Source organism: Onychomys torridus, chromosome 3 (genome assembly GCF_903995425.1).
Source record: "Onychomys torridus chromosome 3, mOncTor1.1, whole genome shotgun sequence".
NCBI lineage: Eukaryota > Metazoa > Chordata > Mammalia > Rodentia > Cricetidae > Onychomys > Onychomys torridus.
Window position 1 is genome coordinate 64,572,190 of NC_050445.1, and position 23,536 is coordinate 64,595,725.

Consider the following 23,536-nt stretch of genomic DNA (forward strand, 5'->3'; position numbering starts at 1 on the left):
AAGAACAGAGAGAAACTCAAGTCTAAGCCGAGGAAGGAGACAAAAAGCAACTCTGAAATTATGCCGCAGGGTCAAGCAATAAAGAGCCCTGATTAAAAAAAAAAAAAAAAAAAAAAAAAATACATGTTCACCAAGAAGCAAAACATCCATGTATATGTGTCAGAATTATATATTCCTCTAGTTAAAATATATAAGATATGCCATTGTGTCAGACATTGTAACAACAGTAAGCATAAATGTTCAGTATTTTATTAACAGCATAAAGCAAGCAATTTTAGCAGGCTGTCAGCGAACAGGTTCTTGATGATTCCGAGCTCTTTCCCCAGCAACCTCACACAGGTTGAATACATTACCACCCAGGCTGCTCGTCCACTTTGATTATCTCGGAGGGAGATAAAGCTACATGAGCAAACACATAAAATGCACATATGAATGTAACTTTATGAAAAATGATCATAACAGATAGTTCAGTCAATATCTCTGCGTTAGCCAGGCTACTTCTTATCTCAACATAAAAACGAAAGGTTTTATGGGGATTCAAATCCATAAAACAATTTAAGCCCTCAAATGAAAGATGTTATGAAAACATTTCTAGGATGTTTATGGTTTCTAAGGAACTAGACGATCACTTTACAAAGCGATTTCATACTAAGAATTCATCTCTTAAGAGAATGCATCTGTACTTAAGGAAAAAAATAACTGTAAGTTTTGCATTTAGCTACTACTTTCAAATTATCCAAAACTCCATACTAACTGAGCCAAAGTCAATCCAAAAGTAACTAGTTATAACTGCACAACACACCCCCTCACAGTTAAAGTCAATACACACAACAGCTTAAACACCTAACCATTAGTTTTAGGTTTTTATTTGAACAAATTACATAACTATGTCATGTAAACTGACATGAAACTCTTCAGTTCATAGGCCCATAATCAAAACTCTGCAGAAAACTAATAAATACTGGAACCACAGTTTACATATGCTTGATTATGTACCTAGACGGCAGAGTGTCTAGACAGACGGACAGAGGGAGAGACTGGCTGTGTACTGGGAGGAGATTCCGCTCTTCTGAAGCACACACTTGCTGTTTGCTCTCCTGCCTTGCCCGACTTTCTTTTTTGAACTGTTAGCAGTTCTTTCACCAGCCAAGACAGCCATACAAAAATGACACTCTGTTACAACTGCTGCAGCCAGAAGCTGCAGTCTCATCAAGCTAACATCACGTTAGAGCTCTAATTGAAAGCAAAAAATAAATAAATTTAGTTGCCAAAATCTATACACGGAGAATAGGAAGAAAAATATACGGTTTTCAATATTCGATCAGTATTATTAAAGTCATAAATCACTGAACAGATAGATACAGGTTTGATCTACTTCCAAATGAAACAATTCAAAACCTATTTTCAGATCTCAGATACCCTAAAACCATGTACCACATAAGATTATAATGAATTGCAAGATGTTTGATTACATGGGGAAATGGCACATTTTCTCATATTCCCACTAGAACAACAGCAATAATCTATCAAATGCAGTGGCTTCCTCAGTTTGTCTCTGTGCTTTACATAACCAGGCTTTAAAGCCTACCCTGTTTTCTTCGGGTTCTCAGTGCCATCTAGTGGAGGACTGGTTACATTACAATTTGGAAGGAGGACTCAGCTAAATAATCTATGAACATTTGTAAAAGACTGTTAAAATACAACTATTTTAATCTAGACTTAAATAAAATTAGGTAATAAAAGAATTTTAATCGTTTTATGCAAAAAATAATGAATAAAAGTGATTTTAACCATACAAATTTATTGCATTTTGATAGTTAAAAATCACAAAAAAAACTAATCAAATTTTTTATTTGACCCTTTGCCAAATATTTGTACTTATTTCTTGTAATCAGTTAAAAATGTCAACCCAATGTCAAGTGGTGGTTGGTGGTGGCACATACCTTTAATCCCAGCACTCGGGAGGCAGAGACTGGTGGATCTCTGAGTTCAAGGCCAGCCTGGCCTAAAGAGCAAGTTCCAGGCCAGCCAGGGCTGCACAGAGGAAGGAACCCTGTCTTGAAATACCAAAAGAAAGAAAAAAAGAAGAAAAAGAAAAGAACAGGATTTAATTATATTTCTAAATTTATTATATGAAAAACACTGATAATGACGTTGGAAACATTTAGAATTTTTAAGCTATCTTTAAAAATAATTCTCAGCTTCAATTAAACTGTCTGCCAATACTGAGACCCTGATGCTGGAGAGAAGAGAGAGCACAAACGGGGAATCAGGCAGGAGAAATCCAGTGCAGAGCCTCTTTGTTTTTCATTAGTCTTAAGGCCTTTTCTAGACCCTCTTAAAAAACTAAGCTCTGTGCTGAGAGAAGCCACCACAGCACCTCCAGCCTCAGTGCTTTCCAGTCTTTCACCTCCCACATCTAGTGAGATCTTCCGCCTTGGACTCTTATTTTCAGTGTCCCTCAACTCAACGCTTCTGCATTTCTCCACCTCAGGTCTGCATCACCTTATCAGCAGGCTCACCTTCAGTCCAAGTAACAACTCAGCACAGACCCCATCACCCTCTTAAGTCAGTCTCTGGAGGACCCTGTATCAGTGCACCTGCCCCACAACTGCTCCTTGCTCTCCACCACATGAAGATGATTCCCAACCACCAACAGTACTTACACAAGTCTCAAAAAATACAAGTAAGCAAACAAACAAACAAAAACAAAGAAAGCAGGTCTCCTGGCTCTTCAGTTCTCCTTCACTGTCCTCCTTTTCCTAGGGAATGGAACCAGCATGGAATCTGCAAACATTAATCATTTTTAACCTAACCAACAGTAATATGATCCATCCTAATAATCCACTCCTGTACACACTATTCTTTATTCTAAAGCCTTGCAATATATCACAACTCAAACTAGTCTATTTCTTTCCTGAAATGAAAGTTTCTTCTTCCAACTTGAACGATATAATAAAGAAAAAACAATTCACGCATTAAATTTGTAAACTGAGCTGAATATTAGGGGATTCATATCTACAATATATCAGACTTAGTATAAATTGGGTTTCACTTGTTTATTCAAATTCTCTTCCCAAAGGAAAAATGTAATAATTAAATATACTTTGGGGCTCAGGAATGCTATACATTAAAAAGAAAAATTAACATGCTCATTCTTGAACAGAGGGATTATTTTCAATGTTCTGCCTATATATTTATGTGTGTAGTGATGCCACTGAGTGGAAGTATTTAAATGTTTCTTCACTGCATTTAAATTGTATAAGTACCATAAACTAAGTATCAACACATCCATCTTAACCCACCATTAAGTAGCTTTAACCCCAGTAATATAGTGTATTTTCCATGCAACAGATAGATTACAAAGTTCATAATCCAAATGTCAAAATCTCTGAGACATCCCCACTCATGTAAAACAACATGGGGGACACATTTCAAGTAGAGCAACCCAGCCTCACTGAGCCCATCTCATCACCCACTCTCCTTCAAGGTTTCCGCCAGAATTTGCAATCATCTTGTTTACTATGTGCCTTCTCTGATGTGAACGTAATACAAGCAAAGCCTCAGCTACCCTGAAGGACCTGTCTTTCCACTGCAGGACTGCCAGTTCCTACAGTGTGTCTACAACAGTCAATGCTCCAAATTGTTAATGAAAATTCACAGGGAAACTACAGGAAGAAAACATCAACCTTCAGAATACTGAAAAGAAAAAGAAAAAAAAAAAAAAATATATATATATATATATATATATATATATAGAGAGAGAGAGAGAGATGTAGATATATATAGATATATATGTGTGTGTATGTATGTGTAATGCTCTGCATTAAAGTTAAAGTAAGCCACACTCAGTAAGCAATCACAGAGATCTTTTACCTGTCAAGCTCAGTAGTGACTGCAAGCCTGATTCACATCAAACTCAGTCTACCAACCAGAGCATCACCATTCTGGACTGCACAGCTTTTGTGTGTGTAGAGCCACTCAGAGAGAGGGTAGCAGCCCTGCACTGCCTAGTTCTTGTGATGCTGTCAGCAAGCAGAGAATGAACAGGCGGGAGGAGTTTGGGAGGCTTTCTTATCATAAGGCTAGCCTGCGGCTTACATCAGAGGCACCACTTCCTATTAGCTACTTTACCATCCAGGAACTCCTCGGCATGTGTCAAAAAGACCGGTGCTTAGCTGACATTCACCTGAACCATTTTCATTTGCTGATCTTGTGACCCCAGACTGTACACTCTACCCAGGGCCAGATATCTCAAAGAAACACAGTAAAGGGTCCATAGGAAAACCATACATAAATCCACTGCCACCACTATTGTAAAAAAAAATTGGATCTCGAGGTTTAATGACAACAGACCATTTCTATTAAGAAATTCATATATTTTTACTGAGATTCACCCATCAACCTGACATTGATTCTGAAACACAATACAATTAAATTCAAAGTATGTCCACAATGTATAATCATCTTTTTTCTTCATCATATAAAGACAATTGCTTATCAGTTAGGCTGTATGGTTAGTCCTTACTTCCTAACTGCACCACATCCATTTATAACATTTTATAATTTTATATACATATACATACATATACATATATATGATGCCCAAGTCTTTGTCTGAACTACTTCATGCAAAAGGATTGACATTGTACCATATTGAGATACTATGCTTGTGTATGAACTCCAATAAAGATTAACAGTAAGTGCAAATGTTACTCCTCTGGTGAAGGTGTCTGAAGGAGATGAGAGTGGACACTTGGGTGTGAGAAGCCTGGGATAACTGAACAAGCCAAGTCCTGTATTAAGGAAATAGCACATATGTTGACAAGGATGGGAACTGCTGGTGGGAATGTAAACCAGTCCACCCATAATCAACTAAAAACTAACCTACCATGCAATTCCCTATACAGTTTCTGTACATTTACCCAAAGACTCCTGACAACATAGTATAGACAAACTTGCACATCAATGTTCGCTGCAACATTAGTCACTGTAGCTAAGCTATGAAGCCAACAGAGGTTTCCAGCAACAAGGAATGGATGAAGAAAATGTGACTTACATACATAATAGAAGGTTCTTGAGCCATTATGTAATTTACAGAAAAACAGACATAATGATCATATTAAGCAAAGTAACTCAGTCTCAAAGACAGCCAGTGCATATTTTCTCTCATTTACAGGTCCAAGACTATAAATACATAAAATTGGCTACATACAAATGACATAAAAGCACAAGCTAAACCATCTGGACAGCAAAAGGGACTTACGATGGAGGGTGAAAGCTCAGAGGGGCAGACAACGAACGGGCTGTGGAGAGGGATTGCTCAAGTGCATTATAAAGCTGTATGAAGATGCCCTTATGTAACCCCATATAATAAAACAAAAACATAAAAGGAATTATAGAAAAAGAAAAAAAGCTTCTTGTATTGAGATGCCAGACACAGCAGAAGACTGTTTTTAATTATGATGCTCAGGGGCTGGAGGTTTAGTTAGTGATAGATTACTTTTCTAGCAAGCAGGAGACCCTGGGTTCAAAAAAACAAAACAAAACAAAACAAAAAAACCAGCTGTTTAAAAAAAAAGACTCTCACACACACATACACACACTCACACTCAACACACACACACCCCCTCCAATTAAAAACCTTTGAAACCCTTTATCTGTGGCGGAGCTGTGATTCACAGCTCAGCTCTCAGCAGCAGGGTTAACAATGGCTGACGGGCTCCAGGGGAAAGCCAGCAAACATTAAACTTGTAAACTGAGATGTTCACATGAATATTAGGAAATTAAAATCTGAAATGCATCAGACTTAGTGTAAGTTGGGTTTCACTGGTTTATTCAAAATTCTCTGCCCAAAGGAAAAACATAATTAAATATACTTCAGGGCTCGGAATGCTACAGCATTAAAAAGTCAGTTAATAAATTACTTTAACTTTTTAAATTATAGCAACAAAGTAAGCAAAATATACATACATAAATATATATATATCTGCCTTCACGCCAGGAATCTGATAATAATAAACCCTAACTTTATTAATTGGCAGTGTGGACTCTATCACTGACTCCTTTCATAATGAAAGCACAAACATCACCTGGCTTAACCCAGCAACCACCTGCTGTGGGAAGCAGAGCTTTGGGGAAGCAATTAGTACACAGAGGCAGTAAGTCTGCTCTTGTGGAGGTGAGAAGTCACACCACACATGTAGATCAATACCTTTCCGGGGACCCGTAGACTCTCAAAGGCACCAAGATCACTGAGGCTCTCCGGAGGGCTTTTCAGACCCTTAAAAAAAAAAAAGAGAGAGAGACAAACACAATTTAATTGTGCTAAAGAACTGTAAAAGGATTGAACACACCTAGTGAAACAGACATGACAGTTTTAAATGAGACTTACCTTCTTGAAAATACAGAGACTATACATTCTAAGACCAATTATCACAATACATACAGTCTGCTATGAAAGCAAGGATATGCTCTTAGTATTTTAAAAATAAGAGTATCATGTGGTACCGCTGGCAGAGAAGCAGAAGTCTAACTTAACCACAACTTTAAAACAACCAAAGGAAGGAAACATGACAAAGCCGTCTATAAACACACCATTATTTAAACCATTAACAAATCCACCTTAAAAAAGGATCCAAGCAAGGCACAGTCTCATGATTTACAGATAAAAAAATACTAACCAACTGATCTAGTTCAACACTTTTAAAAATGCTAATTAAAGCCTAAGCAAGCCCTTTGTTAACCTTGACTATTTCTCACTAATGTAGCCAATTCATGCTGCCAAGATAAGACATAGACTCCATGTCTCACTGCTTCCAGCCATTCTTTGGCACTGTGGTACCTTCTATATGCACATCAAGTGAAGGATTCTGAAAGCCTTACATATACCAAGGAAAATTAGGATGAAAGAAAGAACTCAGCACTTAAACTCCATTTCAAAGCCCCATCTTTAAAATACACTATTTAAAGAAGTGACATTAGTCTTTAGGCAAAAGCAGCTAGACGTTATTTTGAGGAGAGATTTCTAACATAGCTGAACTGCCTTTAAGTGCCTCATACTGACCTTTTGGGGTCCTTAATCACCAAAATGTATGGTGTGCTTCTGTCAGTTACTTCAGACTCAAACACTGTCCTCTGTAAGATGTAGGTGCTTATCTTGCTTGCAAGGGAATAACACCAACCAGCCACATGTACAGGTTTATAACAATATTTTCTACCACTGTTCCCAGAGTATCCAGTCCACCCATCCCTACTTCCTGTCATCACTCCCTCTCCTATCTCCAAAAATTAGAAAACCAACACACCACCAGCTTCAGAAGCATCTCATCTTAGGAATCTTCCTAAATCCCTATGCTTCAAGGCATATAGTACTTCCCAGCATAACTAAAGATTGTGTCCAGTAATATCCTCCAGGGAACTTTTAAAGATGCCAGGGCCCTACCATGAACCTAAGGAATAGGTACTTCTGGGTTGGGATCAGGAACTTCCATTTTAACTAGCACCTCAGGAGACTCAAAGGATTGTTAATGCTTCAGAAACACAGCTAGACGTTTTCAAAACAATCTCTCAGCCCAATCAGTGAAGTTTTAAATACTAAGTGCACATATTTCTTTCACACTTTAAGTCTCAGGTTAAAGGAGAAAGCAAATGGTATTTGCCTCTATTGCCCAATGGCTAGCAAAGTTCCCAAACAGCACGCACACACACAGAATTACTGAGTAGAAATTATTGTGCAGGCTCCAATCTCCAACTACTCAGCACTTTGTTCTCATGGGAGCATGCAGCTGATTGCAGTCTGCAGTTTCCAGGAACACTTACTAAAGTCTACTGTAGTCTAATATGCCTTGCAATGGAGTATGTGTTGAAGCCTGTCACAAGGCTTGGGCTGTTTGTCCTATACTGGGTTTCTCACCAGCAGCTCACATGATGGCACAGCATCAAAAACGGCAAGGCTGACTTAGACATCTAAACTTCCACAGACATGTATTAGCTATACACTACACACATAGGAAGTAAAACTTCATTAATGATACTGTTACTCAAATACCATTTTCAGTGTAATTGGTATGTCTTTAAACATGTTTTCAAGGCTAACTAATCTGACAGAAATCCTTGCATGAATATAGCATGTCTGCTTCTTTCCCTAGATGCTAGAATGCAAGTGTGATATATACTTGTATCTAGAAAAAGTTTTCACCTCTAAATTACTACATAATTATCAAGAGTAAGCATGGCAGCTTCCTGCCAAATGTACAAAATAATAATAAAAGTTGGAAGCCCTATGTCAGGAGCCACGAGAATGGAAGAGACCACCTGGTTTGTACCCTGACTCTCCTGCAGCCTTGCACAACCTTACCAGTCATGTTTTGTGATTATACCCCAACCACGTGATAACTCAGGGATTTTTTAGAAAGAATGAGACAGCTCCCATGAGAAACCAATGTGGGACCAGCTACCTTGCAAACATTCATGAGTTTTAACCATTATTCTCAGTATTATTGGGATCACAAAACAGAAATGAAGAAAAAATAAGGACCTAGCTATCTATAAAAATATCTGGCACTCAACTGTAATTTAAGACTATAGGTTATTAACCCTTTCATCATCTTTTCTTTTAGTTCTTACCAAAATAAAGTTAATTTTCTGCTATTTTCATCTAAGGCCCAAATTCACTGCTGTAACCGTGGTGCTCTAATTTTATTAAACAAAAACATGTTATCATCACTATCCACTATCTTTTATTCTCTTATGTTGCTTTTTTTCACAATTTAAGCATATATAAATTTCAGCATCAATAAACCTGCCTTTGCACTTTCTTTGCCCAAATCAGATCAACAGCAAAGACACTTCCATTACAGCTGTACAAACCTCTGTTCCTCTTGTGAGACTGGCCATTTATGTTCTATCAGAACAGCAAAGACACTTCCATTACAGCTGTACGAACTTCTGTTCCTCTTGTGAGACTGGCCATTTATGTTCTATCAGAACAAGAGGACATCTGCAACTATTTGTGCTTCCTTCTCTTTTCAACAAGACCTGAGTGTTCATAATCTCTCTCCAACTCTCTGCCCCATGTTTCTCTTGCACCTACCCTAGCCAGACTTTCTTCCCTACCACTTCATAACTGCTGTTGTCAGGGCTGGAGAGATGGCTCAGCGGTAAGAGCACAGGCTGCTCTTCCAGAGGACTGGGGTTCAATTCCCAGCACCCATGTCGCAGCCACAACTGTCTGTAACTCCAGTTCCAGGGGATCTGACACCCTCACACAGACATGAATGCAGGCAAAACATCAATGGACATAAAATAAAAGTTAAATAAATAATTTTTGTGAAAGTAACTAAGTGCTGTTATCAGGTTCCAAATCTAACTCTCACCCAAGTCTTACCTGGTTGATCTACAACAGCTTTCAAATCCTTGTTCTTTATGTTGTTCTCTCTATCTAGCATAATAAATATTCAGTAAATATTTATTAAGCATCTGCTACATGCTGGTGGTCATTCGAGTTGCTAAGACTTCACAAAACTGACAGCTCCTTCATACTCTACTCTGCATAATCTCTCAACATTGAGTGAAAAGGGCTTTTCATATATCTATAGTCATTCCACTCGACTTCAGGCAATGCTGTCTGTCCGCCTGTTTTTCTGTAACTTAAGGAGTTAGTCAGAGACTTGTAACTCCTGAAGGTTTACCTATGCCTCAGAATCCTGCCCATAAACTCAGATACATGTGGTGAAGTCTCTACTTTGTCTCTATTTAAATATCTAAGCAGTGATTTTTACAAGTCTAAAGGCCTCTTCACTCAAATCACTCCCCTCCCACTTCCTCCATTTCAGAAAATGTCAATTTCAATCTTGGGGCTCAACCAACTTGGACCATCCTTGACATTTACACACACATAAGGAAACTTTTCTAGCTCTCCATTTACAACAGGTCCACAATCCAGCCTCTTCTGTGCATCTCCACCCCTAGCACCCTGGATAAGGCCCATACTCTTTACCACATGGGTCACTGCAGTAGTCTCTCAAGTCTTGCCTTTTCCTTCCTCAGTCTATTAGTAAAACAGGGGCCAAAATGGCCTTTCTGGGGTTCTCTATCAGACTACATGGTTTCTCTGTCTGTCATTTCACTCAGAATAAAAGTCATGGTATTTCTATTACCTTGTTCAGTGTGATCCTGCTTTCTGCCTTCAGCTCTATGCCCTCATTCTGACCTCATCTCCTACGGCCTTTTCCCCTTACTCCCTTTATTCTGCCTACATTGGATCATAACAGTTCCTGCCTTGGGGCATCTGAATTTGTTCTTCTGCTGGTATTTGCTCACCTAACTCACCCTGCCACTTCTGTCGGGTCTTTTGCATTATCTTTCCACTGAGGCTTTCCATGCCCACCCTGTATGTAAAGATGTAACTGATCCTAAATTGTCAAAATTCCCAGACCTCCTTACCTTCTTTTCCTCAAGTATTGCTCCCCATGTCTGCCTTAGCACTTGTCTATTCTATTCACTGATGCTTCTTTCAAACCTGGAATAGTGCCTGGCACCTAATGCTCAATTCAATTTGTTGACTTAACTGAAAGAACAGGGACCAGCATAATGGGGAATGATGAGTAACAGATCTCATCTAAATAAGGCCAGATAACAAAGTGCATCCTTCCCTGCAAATCTTCTGCAAAGAAAGATCAAAATGGCCACAGAGAGAGAGAGAGAACACAAATAAAATTAAAATTTCATACACCAGAATTTCATTTCTCTTTAATATTCGTTCACAGCATGATAATCAAATATGCAGAAACCTTAGATATGTAGAATCTTAAACATATATAATTAGGAGGGCTATACATTTGTATAAACTTCCTAACTTTACCTTACTTTTTTTTTTTACAGTATAGCTCCAGCTTCCTGCATATGTTCTGAAGAATTTTTTCCTCTCCAATTAAACACAGATATAACCTACTATAATTCAATAAATTGACTGAGGCTTAAGAATTAGCAAGTTCAGCACAGTCTGCACTACACTTATACACACTATAAATATATTATCATCATTTGCCCGAGATTTTTTGGCTCTTCTCTCCCACTCATTCATAAGGTAAGGTTCAAAACCAAAAAATCAAATCACCAAAGCTACTACACACCTATGGTAACCCAGGCACCAAATGGAATTAGCAGCCCCATGGCAGTTTACAAGTGGCATAACAGACAAATGAGCATACTGCTTACCAAGCAAACCAGCACCTAACTGGCTAGCACCTGAGGGGTTGTAAGTCAGCTCCAAGTTTGTCTGCTCTCTCTCCTCCCCTCTCAGGATGGAGCAGCCTCCAAACTCCTTCTCAAGTAAGAAGCAACAGGAAGCACCAGTGTTCAAATGTAAAGGACTGCTAAATGCCTCTACTCACCTACTTCTTTGTTTGACTTTTATTATTCACAGAACATTTTCTCTATTTTCTTGACACCAATCACATTTCCCTCGAAAAAGGAAAAATGTTATACCAGGATCATGTAAGTACTATCTATCAGAAATTATATGAAACTGTCCCACCATCGCTAAAATTCTGATTTCTCAAGTATGTAAGGAAGTCATTTGTATTCCTGTTCTCTTTTGTTAAACATGACAAGTGAAACTTTAGTGAAAGGATTCTACCAACATTTTAAGCCACACTGATTTAACTCTCATCCAAACCATGCTTGTTTCTTATTAAAACGAAGAAAAAATAGCAAATTCTATTTATATGCTACAGTCAAAACAAAGGTTTCTGAAATAAAGTGATCAATAAATACCTAAAAAAATAAATTTCTGCAGCCTCTTGAAGGAAGCTGAGACACAGTATTAGGATAGAGAGCAGTCTTATTCGTGAATTATCATTCTGGCAAGAACAAAAAAGATACTGTTTTGCCATAACAAGGATTTATTTTTTAAGTAGCAATACACGGAAGAATGTTCACATACACTGACTTACTGATGACCTTCACAGCGGTACACTAAGATAGGAGGGACAGAAAAGGCAACTGGCATTTTCGTTTTCACATCCAGAAAACATCTACAAGGTTTGGAGAGTGCCCCCCGAACCACAATGGTACCAATGTTGTCTACAAATAGCCCTGTTTCTTCACTTTAGCGCTTTTAGTCTTCTCTACCTCACAGACCCCATGTCCCTTCCCAGAACACCTACTGGCAAATCACCGCCAGTCAGGATGGGGGGGATGCTGCAAAGCAGCTGAGGCTGTCCTGGAAAGGAAGCAAAAGAAGAGGGGAGACAAAGACAGCCCAACTCCCTGGCTGGCCTTATCTAAACGACTGTGTCTAAAAGGACACTACCCACAAAAAGTCGAGGTCGGATTAAGGAGGCTCAGGTGAGTTTTCCAGGGTACTACTTTGCTGCCCAGCGCCCCTACGACCCGCCACCACCTATAATTTAAGCCTCCGCCCACCACTGCCCGGGGACTGGGCGCTTGGTTCCTCTCCCATCCGGGAGGAAGGACCTGTTTGCTTCAGACTACAAGACTCACCTGCCGGGTCATTAGAGATTTGATTTTTTGCATGTCGAGGTCGAGAGACGATTACCCTGGCGCTGAGAACTAACAAATCACACAAGACCACCAGACAGCCGGCTACAACACAGGGAAGCCATAGTGAGTAGTCACGTGGAGCTGCCCGCCTGGGTCAGCCTTCCTTTCGCTGAGCATGCTGGGAAGTGTAGTCTTCCGGCTGCAGTCATAGAAGAAGGCTGACCTGGGTACTACATTTCCCAAGAAGCAACGCTTTAGCCAACAGCAAATCTTGTTGGTCCAAATGATCACCTGTACTTGGAGCTTGCTTAGGTGAGGCTGGTGCCTAAGACTTAGGTGTTTTGGCCAGTCAGCTAAACCAACTCTGGGGAGACTGTAGATAGTCCAGACTGACAAGACGCCCTCTAGGAGTGCGAGAGAAGGCACTGGGGGTGGGAGGGGTAATGAGGCCGTGTCCTAGAATGTGGAATTTCCCAGTGGCTCTGGGTGTGGCCTGGGGAAGCGGGGAGGCAGGTACCCTAAGATGCTGATGGCCAGCCATAGGTTCTTCTTCATTCTTGGCATTCCCTGTAAAAAGCTCTAATAAAATCAAAGGGTTTCGTCTAATCCTCAACTATCGTTTTCCTACCTGCTTAAGCAAAGGCAGGTCATGACAGCTCTCAGTAATTCTGAGAGCATGCGTCACTTTAAAGACATCTCTCGTCGTTAGTGGTTACAAAGGAGAAAGTAATAGGGGCGCTTAGGAGACTCAATTTTATAAGGATTTCAAATTATGAGATTATGGGGGGCAGCAAACTCGGAGCTAATAATAATAGGTAACACTGAAAATTTACCAATTGAAAGGGACTCTGTTAATGGCTTCATGTGTATGACCTCATCATGTATCTGCATGAGAACCTTTTTCTCCTTTTTTTTTTCAATTACAAATTTTTTTTCCGTACAATATTTTTTGATCAGGTTTTCCCGCCCCCAACTCATCCTAGATTGGCTCTGCCTCCCCACTCAGCAACTCCAAGCTTGTTTGCTCGATCTCTCTCTCTCTCCCTCTCTCTCAAAAAAGAAAAAATGCAAATAAACAAACAAAAATAAGAAAAAGAAAAAGAAAGAAACACACACCCAAGCCCATATGCACAAGCACCTTATAGAGTTACTATTATCTCCATGTTAAAAATTAATGGGGTGTGGGGAAATTAAGGATCTTGTCTAAGACTATTGCAGATTGTAAACTGATTATTCAGATGCTTAAAGGTTTCCTGTATTGTGCTGAGGAGTGATTCTTAAATCATGACACCAGTGCCTTTTAACTATATCAGTTTAACGTTTATTAGAAAAACAGGCCCTCTGGGAGGCAGCAGTTCTCAACCTAACTGTACAGAGGCTCGGTGGCTACCACAGGAATCTGCATATGTAGTTGCCTCCTCTAGGGGTCAGCTCTTCCTGCAGACTGTACAACTCCTCAGAATCAAATGTAATTACAGTATTAATTATAGTAATGAATGCCCCCCAGTTCATCTTATATACAACCATTCCTGTTATCTTAAGGATGTCACCAACTCTCCTCTGTTGCTTTTGCTATTCCATTAAGGGATCTGTATTAAAGAATGTAGCTGCTTGAAATGCATGTAGTAAATGTCCATTGTGTAAAACAAAACCAGCCTAATCATTTAAATGAACTAGACAGTAAAGGATGTGTGACTGGTGAGGTCAGAAAGCAGTCATGCTCTAATCTCCTCTCTCTCTCTCTCTCTCTCTCTCTCTCTCTCTTTCTCTCTCTCTCTCTCTCCTTTCCTCCCTCCCCCCATCCATTCCCAGTGACTCCTTGCATTCCTGGGAATGCAATCATCATGGACAGAGATTTTTGTAGGTTAATCATTTTTAATGCAACTATAACTATGACCAGTAAACAGTGAGGATATAACACCCCCCTTTTTAAACCAAAACAGTTGATAGATTATGGACTTGCTATAAAATACTGTGGTGAGGCAATCCCATCCCACCCCTGTCCCCAGCCCTAGACAGGAGCTCACTGTGTAGTCCAGGCTGTCTTCAAACTCACAGAGATCTACCTGCCTCTGACTCCGAGTGATGCCATGTGTCTGGGAGAATTCTTCTTATACTGACAAGACACTTTGGAGTTATTTTTAAGAATTCTGAAGTTTGACAGCACTTGAAGTTAAATTTGCTTGTGTGAATTCAATGTAAATTTCCTGAATTCACTAATTACTCTCCTAAACCTTATATTTACAACCTACCACTAGAGGGCGCTTGATCAAGGTATACAGTCTGTACAAAACACACAAGTATTGCAAATTTATTAATGTATGTAATGACAGGAAAAACAGCACAAGAATGGTTTATTCTGGTATTTAGATTCTTATTGTAACACCTATTATATTCTGTCACAAAATGTATATTTTAATGTAAAATGAGGAAAATACTGGAATTTTTACAAATCCCTTAAATGCTGTACATTTGACACTAGGAAAACCCACACTACTGTCTTTGTTTCTCATATTTTGGCAAGGATCCTGGAGCCCTCATAACAAACTATCCTTTGGTTTGAGGACACTATAAAAATTTTACCTAATAGGAGCAGCTTGTGTTAAGACTGATCAAAGTGGAGTGAGGGAGCTTGTGTGGTATCTAAGTCCAGTGTTTCTTTCCAATGGGGTGTTGCACTGTCTAATATGAAAATTTGTGTGCATTTCTTAAAGGGGCAACTAAGAAGAAGACATCTTAGGCTAAACAGTGCAAGGAGTTTATTTCTGGGGAAACATGTTAAGGAAAATGAGCACTATGTTCAGGTGCCAACTGTCCATGACTAAGCCTTTCACTGCAGTCGAGGACCTGAGAAGTATACATCTAAGCAAATGAATGGAAACGAATATGGTTAACTCTGCAATAAATGCATGTGCAAGATTCAGAGAGTGCAGAGAAATTTGTCATTGCTTGGGGCTGAGGATGCTCTTGACATATTCCTAAGGAATGGAGCATTGAGAAATTACTGACTTGTATAAAGGAGTTGGGTTTCCCAACAGTAGTGCCTTTGCCTTTAGACACTTTTCTTAACAAGTTGGGAGCTTTGATATAAAGAGTATTTCTGAAGTTGGTTTCCAGAATAGCCATTGTCCCTTTTTTATTTTTAATATTTGAGCAACAGTGTTCGTTTAAGCAGTTATAACGAAAGCCTATGCCCTCCTTCTTCCTCTTGTCACTGAATTCCTTCAGTGGAACTTCACTGTTGAAAACGTCTTGTGCTGGAATTCTACTTGCTTTTTAGGTAAGTTTTTTTATATGTTCCATTTCACGCAGAAAGCTTAGGTCAGAGCCTTCTTACAAATGATAGCTCACTTGTAACTTACCAAATTAAGCAGAAAAATCTCAGACCGTCTACTTCCATGACAATGACAGGAGTTAGGATAGGAAGATGTGGTCAGAACACACAGGTAAAGATTTTATGGATTGCTGGTTCACTTCCTCTAAGATTCAGCTGAGAAAATTTAGCCTCAGGTATTATCTGTTGGCATATGCTGTACATTATAATAATACACAATACATGCTCCGTCCCTACTTAGAAACACGCCTGTGATTTGTTTTTAAAACCGTGAATCTGTAGATTCAATAAAGCTATCACAGCCATTTGTAATAGAATATATAACAAAGAAAAAAGTTTAAAATTTCCTCTAATTATCTGCTTTGGTTCTTTGGTATAGTCCTTACATAATAATCAGTAACTTTATGAAGATGAATAGCTACATGGCAAATTCATAAAGTACTTCAATTTTCAATAGAAAGTAATTTTTCAAATTTCAAAACAATGACATAATTTTTCATGATAGAAAACCATACTTGGGATTTATATATCATGAGGTCAACCAAAGAGACTGTCTTCCTCCTCCTGGTTATGAATAACTCAGTATAATTTTTAAAGCTATATTGAAAAATTACTGAGAATCACTAAGAACTATTCTGAAAGCCACAGCCCTGCGTTCTTGCAAAGCATATAACAGGTGTTCCTACTCCCTGTGTCCTTTGTATACACATTCATTCTGTATTCAAATCACAGAAGCAAGAGGCAGGATAGGGTCTGTTACCTCACTGCTAATTTCCCTAGCAAATAAACCAGCAGCTGCTGGTCCATGAACCTACTTGCCACTGAGAACAGGGTGCCGAATGCATGGGGCAGGATGCTCTCATGGAGCCCCTCAGCAGCATTGTTGGGATCTTTCTTTGCAAAATATACTTTCTTCTTATAGGTAAGGCTCTGCATGAACTGGCTTTTAAGTATTTGGGGTTTGGGTTATGGGGTTTTGTTGGTTTTCTTTGTGGCTTATATTTTTGTAGGCATAAGGCAAATATTTGCTTTGGGCTGTAGATTTTCTCAGATAATTGAAGAACAGTTCAGAACCTTTTAACAATAACATACTGTTCCAGCAAAGAAACAGGAACATGTAAGAGAAATGAGGTTCAAGAAATGATTGCTTTTGTTTCCTTGGAGGAACAGCTATTGTCAATGGGACTCGCTAAGAAAGTTAAGGCAGTATAAAAAGCTAGGGGTTCTTCTTTTGCTGGGCTTACAGATAGGCTCAATAATCTTTAATAGTGAATGTTTTAATTGACAAATGTTCTAATAGTGTGTTAAATTAAAAACACACAATGAAATTCAAACAATTTCATCGTAATGCTTTTCTTTTAATTAAAGGTATTGCTTAAATTAAAGATCACCCCCAAACTGTTCTTCTTTCATATAAATGTGGGAAAATGTGAGGTTCTAGCTAAACTGACAAAACAGAGAAATGTGTTTAAGAGGATCAGTGCTCCAAAACGACTTTAGCTTTTCTCTTTGTCAATGACTAGCTCTATGTTTTTGCTGTACCTTAATCTTTTTCTCTCATTCTTTTTTATCATACTTTGAACTCTCTGTATCATTCTGTGCTTTTATCCACCAATATTCTTTTCACCAAATGTCCCATTTTTCATCCTTGCTATTATACATCTAAAAAGGTTAAGTTAGTTTCTTGTTTTGTTTACACTGATCTGATAGATCTCTAAAGGGGGCTTTATTCTTTAAAGAATAACATAGATACATAAAGCAATTTGAGCTTTGGTCTTTGGGGGTATTTAAAGCCTTACTGTTACTAGTATATTTTGTTAGATTTCATTATTAGCATGACTATTATTCACATTTGTATGTAATGCATATAAATATCACTGACATAAAACTACCTGACATAAATCTTTAAGGTGTCTGTCCCCCAAAACTGTGGTCATCTCAATTGCTATATGGTATGGTCACTTTATCAAATTTAAACATGTAATATGTTCTACATTTAAAAATTGTTATAAAAACATCTGCTACCATAATTTCAACATCATCCTTTCCTTTAAAGTGATTCTATGTTGGTTTCTCATTTGTTTTTCATTTTCAAATAGTGGGACTCTAGATTTTCACAAATAATGATTTTGTAATTGGCCTTAAAAGGAACTCAGGAACCAATTCAATTGAAAAATTTGACTAAAATAAAATAAAAATACACGGGAGAAATCACAAATTGAAAAATAAAGTTGTTATTATGGACCACGATTCCCCCCTCTTTTTGGAAATTCACGTTCTCTGAAGGCAGCAAGTGGTAAAGGACATGAGGAAATCCTTTTACTTTTAAAGTACTGAATTTTCTTTGTATTTTTACAAGATTTTAAAAGTAAGCTCCAAATGTATGAATAGTCTCTTCAAAATACAGATTCCTAATTTCTATTTTTTTCTAAAGATTCAAGAGTTTATTTTCAGTCAACAACAGTTGTGTTATGTTTGCTAATACTGTGTGTGGTAATGGGGAAATAAATACCAACTATTCAGGGCTGCTGTAGAGGTCACTTTGTAAAACCTAATGTTTATATTCAATACAATCAAACTGCTCACAGAAGTCCTCTATTGTTGAACATGGATAATTTTTACAGTGTACTTTCAAGTATTCCTAGCTTTATATACTTTTTGAAGGTGCTGTTACTGTATATCTTAAGAAGTCTGTAAAGTGAGGTTATTGCTGTAATTTTGAATACCAGTTTATGAGTGGTATTTCCAATGTTTTCCCCAGTTGCTAGTAGCGCCTAAAAGGCAGAAGGTCTTAACAGCTCTCTTAAGCTCAGGAAGTATTTGTCAACGTACTAAAAACAAAAATTTTCATTTATGTGCAAATGTTTGGAATACCAATTGAAAATTAAAATTCCATTGATATTTCTATCACTTGCTTTCTTGAAGTTTATCTGCTCATACAGACAGAGGCTGAGGAAAGCTTTTAGTCCTTTATGTTTTCTCATGCAACTAGAAAAGAGCAATTAAAATTTTCTCAAGGTGAATCTCATTTTTCTAAATTAGTAAACCACTGTGTTTGAAGATGTGGGTTTGGTACATTTATAGCAAGAAACATCAATGGAAAGAATGTGTGCTTCCAAAGCCACAGAAAACAATGTTACCTGTATAGTCTCAGAATCCCCCAGTGGCTGTGTCACATCAGTGGATTCATGCCTTTCCTGACAGGGAGATTTGAGGTGCCAATACAAGGAAACTCATTCCTTGCGGACACCCGGCACCTATAAATTGTCCTGTAAAAATAATATAGGCATTGGGCATGGTGGCACCTACCTTTAATCCCAGCACCTGGAAGGCATAGGCAAGAAGCATGTCTCTGATTTTTAGGTCAGCCTGATCTACATACTAGCCAAGATCTCATAGCAAGATCCTGTCTCTAATAACAAAATAATAAGTAATAATAATAATAATAATAATAATAATAATAATAATGTAAGCAATTTCTAAGCAAACTACTATTGTAAAAGCTATATCACCTCTCACTATGCTGTACATATTTAAAAAAATAACCACACATATTTGGTAAAGAATTTGCATTTTATATGAAAGCACTGAATGTTTCAGAAATACAGTTAGCAATATATTATTTAAGACTTGAATATATGGTTTATTCTCTTAAATAGCCCAGTGGACTAGTTTTTCCCATTTATATGGTGAGTGAAAATGCCATATAAATGTATTACTTTCACCTGCTATGATGATGCACTACTCTAGCCCCTGCATTCAGAAGGCTGAGGAAGGAGACCCCTGAGTTCCAGGCCAGCATTTTAGTGAGGTACATTTAACAACATCTGTCTCAAACGAATTTTTTTTTACACTAAAGTAGTTTGTCTATTGTTTGTTTGTTTGTTTTGGGAGGGCTGAAGGTTGTGTTTTAGACAGGGTCTCACTGTGTAGCACTGGCTGGCTTTGAACTTATGTAGATCAGACTGCACTCCACCTCCCAGAAATCCACTGCCTCTTCCTCCCACGAGCTAGAATTAAAGTCATGTGTCACCATTTGGGATCTACTGAAGTACCTTTATTTGTCTCCAGACTGCAGTATCTGCATTATATTTAGTGTCTTGTGAAATATAATTCTCTCCTCATAGCCTATTCATAATCATTTAGCTCAGTGGTAGAGCACTTGCCTAGCAAGCGCAAGGCCCTGGGTTCGATCCTCAGCTAAAAAAAAAAAAAAAAAAAAAAAAAAAAACAGAATCTCTAAATCATCCTGCTCATAGTTGAGAGCCAACATTCAAGATTCAAAAATTAGTAACATTTCTGTTCTCGTGATAGTGTCACCACGTAGTAATGCAGTGCCTAGCAACCACTCCCAGCATATTACTGTAATCTCAACTAGTCTTTTCCAACTATAATTACATAGACTAAATTAGAGAAAAACAGAAAAGCAAGAACCTCTCCCAAATGAGAAAAATGGATCGGCTGAAATTGCATTCAAGATTCGTATATCCATCCCCACCTCAGTCTAGCAGGGATTCCTAGGCTGAGCTGGGAAATGTCTTAACCGCACCAGTAAGCCGGTGACAAAGCTGCTCTGTGCCAGAGGCACTCACCTCACTTCATGTCAGCAGCCATGCAGCTCTTCCTGGTGTATTCTCAAGGCAATGATGTGATTCCCACCATAGCTCCTAGATTGCTGGGTAACAAACACGGAATTGCCACTTTGTTAGAGGACATCCAGGAATTGACAACTTAATACGTGGACTAAATGCTGTGACTAGCTATTTCAAAATCCTTTGAACCTTTCCTCTTGAAATGTAAGTAGTGGCTACTCTGAGAAAAATACCTCAGGATATCAAGCACTGGCACAATTAGAGAGCAGAGAAAGGGTACAGGCATAGTCCAGTATTTCTCTTTTCTCACACAAGACAATAAGCAGAGACTTAAAATGGCTTGCTACTGTGGTGATATTGTGTTCCCTGAAATATTGTGCATGCTAATAAACTTATCTGGGGTCAGAGAACAGGACGGCCACAATATTAAACATAGAGGTTAGGCAGTGGTGGTGCACGCCTTTAATCCCAGCACTCAGGAGGCAGAGCCAGGCGGATCTCTGTGAGTTCAAGGTCACATTGGAAATAGCCAGGCATGGTGACTCATGCCTTTAATCCCAGGAAATAATGACAGAAAGCAGAAAGGTATATAAGGCATGAAAACCAGGAATTAGGCTGGTTAAGCTTTTAGGTTTTTGAACAACAGTTCAGCTGAGATTCATTGTGGGTGAGGACTGGGGGGCTTTCAGTCTGAGGAAACAGGATCAGCTGAGGAATTGGCAAGCAAGGTGGGGTGGCTGTGGCTTGTTCTGCTTCTCTGATCTTCCAGCAGTCACCCCAATACCTGATTTGTTTTTATTAATAAGACCTTCTAACAATTCGTGCTACACAAGATAATGAGCAGAGACTTAAATGACTTGCTACCAAGGCCATGTGTGCTGACTAAGCACTGTTTTAAGATTAAATATGTGTCCTTTGCTGTAATTTCACATTTCCAACTTTAGCAAAGTGTCCAATAAAATATCCCCTCTACAAGTTTAGAAAATGTATATGTTCCTGGGCAGCTTCACTTCAGGGCGACTTGCAAGTGAGGAAATCTAAGAATTACTGGAGAACATAGTTCTGAGGGAGTCAAAGGTCAGACATGAACCCTGACACATGGCTGGTAGATGTTTTCATACACAGTCAAGTTTTTAAAAAGGACAGCACTGCAACAGGCACAGTGCAAGTTACACTTGGCATTTCTAGAGATAGAAATAATGAGCTAACAACTAGTTTTTATTTATTGCTTATCAAGAAACTCTGTGTCCCTAATTTCAACTAAAGGCACAGAGGTGCATTTTTATTTGTCCAGGAAACACACATCTGAGGTGGGACCTGCTCCTGTCCAGCTCCTGTCCCAGAGCCCAGTGTCTTTCTAAGTGTCCAGCTGTTCAAACTCCTCCCATCTCAGCCTCTGCTTCACACATCTTTGACACCACTAGTTTAAGACACTGGTGTACTCACCCATCTTCCTTTTTCCTCCTACAATTTCCTTGAAGAATCCACTACTCCTTTGCTTCAAGCAACTCTACTTTTTAGATATTCCAGCACCCAACTCCCTCTTTTTAATCTCTCACATTGGGAGAACTCCGAATTTAACAATCTTGTACTGTTCCGTACAGAAACAAATTGTGCACCTTGTAACTTTCATACATTTGACATGGATGGATTAAAATGAATGAGCCACATGTGTTATCCCAAGTCCATGTGGAGGCCCAGGATCCTGACTGCACTGCGTGTCTAGCTCCCCATCCTAGGAAGGGAAGAGACCACTCACTGTGGGTAGAACTTGATTTCTCACAGGATGGAAGCAACATGCTTGAGCTTCTCCATGGAAATCACCACTAAAGACAAACAGACCTTTGCACCATTCCCTTCTTTGTTCCAATTGCCTTCCATTAAGTTGATTTAGATGAGGTTTCCTGGAAACGGTGAAATTGGAAGGCAATTGAAGAAGATAATCATTTCATGTGTGTACGAAAACCTAAATGAAAAACTTTTGGCCCCAATACGCATCTTCTCTCACCTGCTCAGTTTCATTCTACCTGCGTCTATCACTCTTCAGCTTCATCATTTCCATTTCTGACTAATTCATACCCAGTGCCTACAAATGTAATTTCATATTTCACATTCCTGCCCAGCCTACACCCCATTTCTCTCATCCCCTTTACAAGGTTACTCAAAACATCTATGCTTACTGTTTCAACCTTCTGCACCATTATTTTTTAAAAATTGTTTTGATCTCTCTCTCTCTCTCTCTCTCTCTCTCTCTCTCTCTCTCTCTCTCTCTCTCTCTCTCTGTGTGTGTGTGTGTGTGTGTGTGTGTGTGTGTGTGTGTGTGTGTGCATGCATACACACACTACAGTGTGAGAGTGGGTCAGAGGACAACATGAAGCAGAGAGTTATCTCTCTTTTTCCACCATCTGAGTCTTGGGGATTGAACTCAGGTTATCAGGCTTGGTGACAGGTACCTTACCTCACCAGTTTGCCTCACTGGCCTTGTGCCATTGTTTTTTCTATTGGTGTTCAAAATAGTCTACATTTAAATCACACACACAACCCTATTATTCCAAATGTTCCTCTGATGGTGATTTCATACCAATACTACCCATATATAAAATGAAGCAAAGAGTTTACAATTAGAGTCCAAAAACATAGTATCCTAAAAGGACTTTTTTCATTGCTAATGGTCCATTTGCAGTGTGTGTGTGTGTGTGCCATTTGCAATGTATATATGTGTGTATGTATGTATATGTTATATATATTGGAACATCTACAGGTTCCAGAAGTTAAGAAGCAATGTGCAAATACAAGATAAAGCCATATCAGTGAGTTCATGGACCCAAACAACACAAGTACTGCATGAGACTGTACATTGGGAAAAACTTCATACCTCACATCACTTCAGGCCTTTAATTCTCTCCTAAACTACCTTTAATGAGCTTAATAATGAAAACATAACCACTATATTCATTCAGCATTGCCTTTTAGATGTCTAGTGAGCATCTAAAAATGAGTATGCCCTAAACTGACTTCTAATTTCCCCACCCCACCCCCAAAACTAATAGTTCTCTGTCTCAGTCCCATGATGTATCTACTGGTTGCATCTCCATTCTCCCAG

General features: G+C 38.7%; 2 protein-coding genes across 3 annotated transcripts in view; one reads left to right on the top strand and one right to left on the bottom strand.

Annotated features, from left to right (window-relative positions):
- Vps50 (VPS50 subunit of EARP/GARPII complex) overlaps window positions 1–12,667 on the bottom strand; it is a 116,357-nt gene extending 103,690 nt beyond the window's left edge. The window contains exons 1-2 of the mRNA XM_036180518.1: window positions 12,508–12,667; window positions 6,215–6,283 (exon numbers count right to left, since the gene is read on the bottom strand). Of these exons, the coding sequence (XP_036036411.1) occupies window positions 6,215–6,283; window positions 12,508–12,540 (102 nt within the window). The 5' untranslated portion in view covers window positions 12,541–12,667. The remainder of the gene's footprint in view (window positions 1–6,214; window positions 6,284–12,507) is intronic.
- Window positions 12,668–16,684: 4,017 nt separating this feature from the next.
- Hepacam2 (HEPACAM family member 2) overlaps window positions 16,685–23,536 on the top strand; it is a 33,573-nt gene continuing 26,721 nt past the window's right edge. For both annotated transcript variants that reach the window (XM_036182896.1, XM_036182897.1), the window contains exon 1: window positions 16,685–16,763. In XM_036182896.1, the coding sequence (XP_036038789.1) occupies window positions 16,685–16,763 (79 nt within the window). The remainder of the gene's footprint in view (window positions 16,764–23,536) is intronic.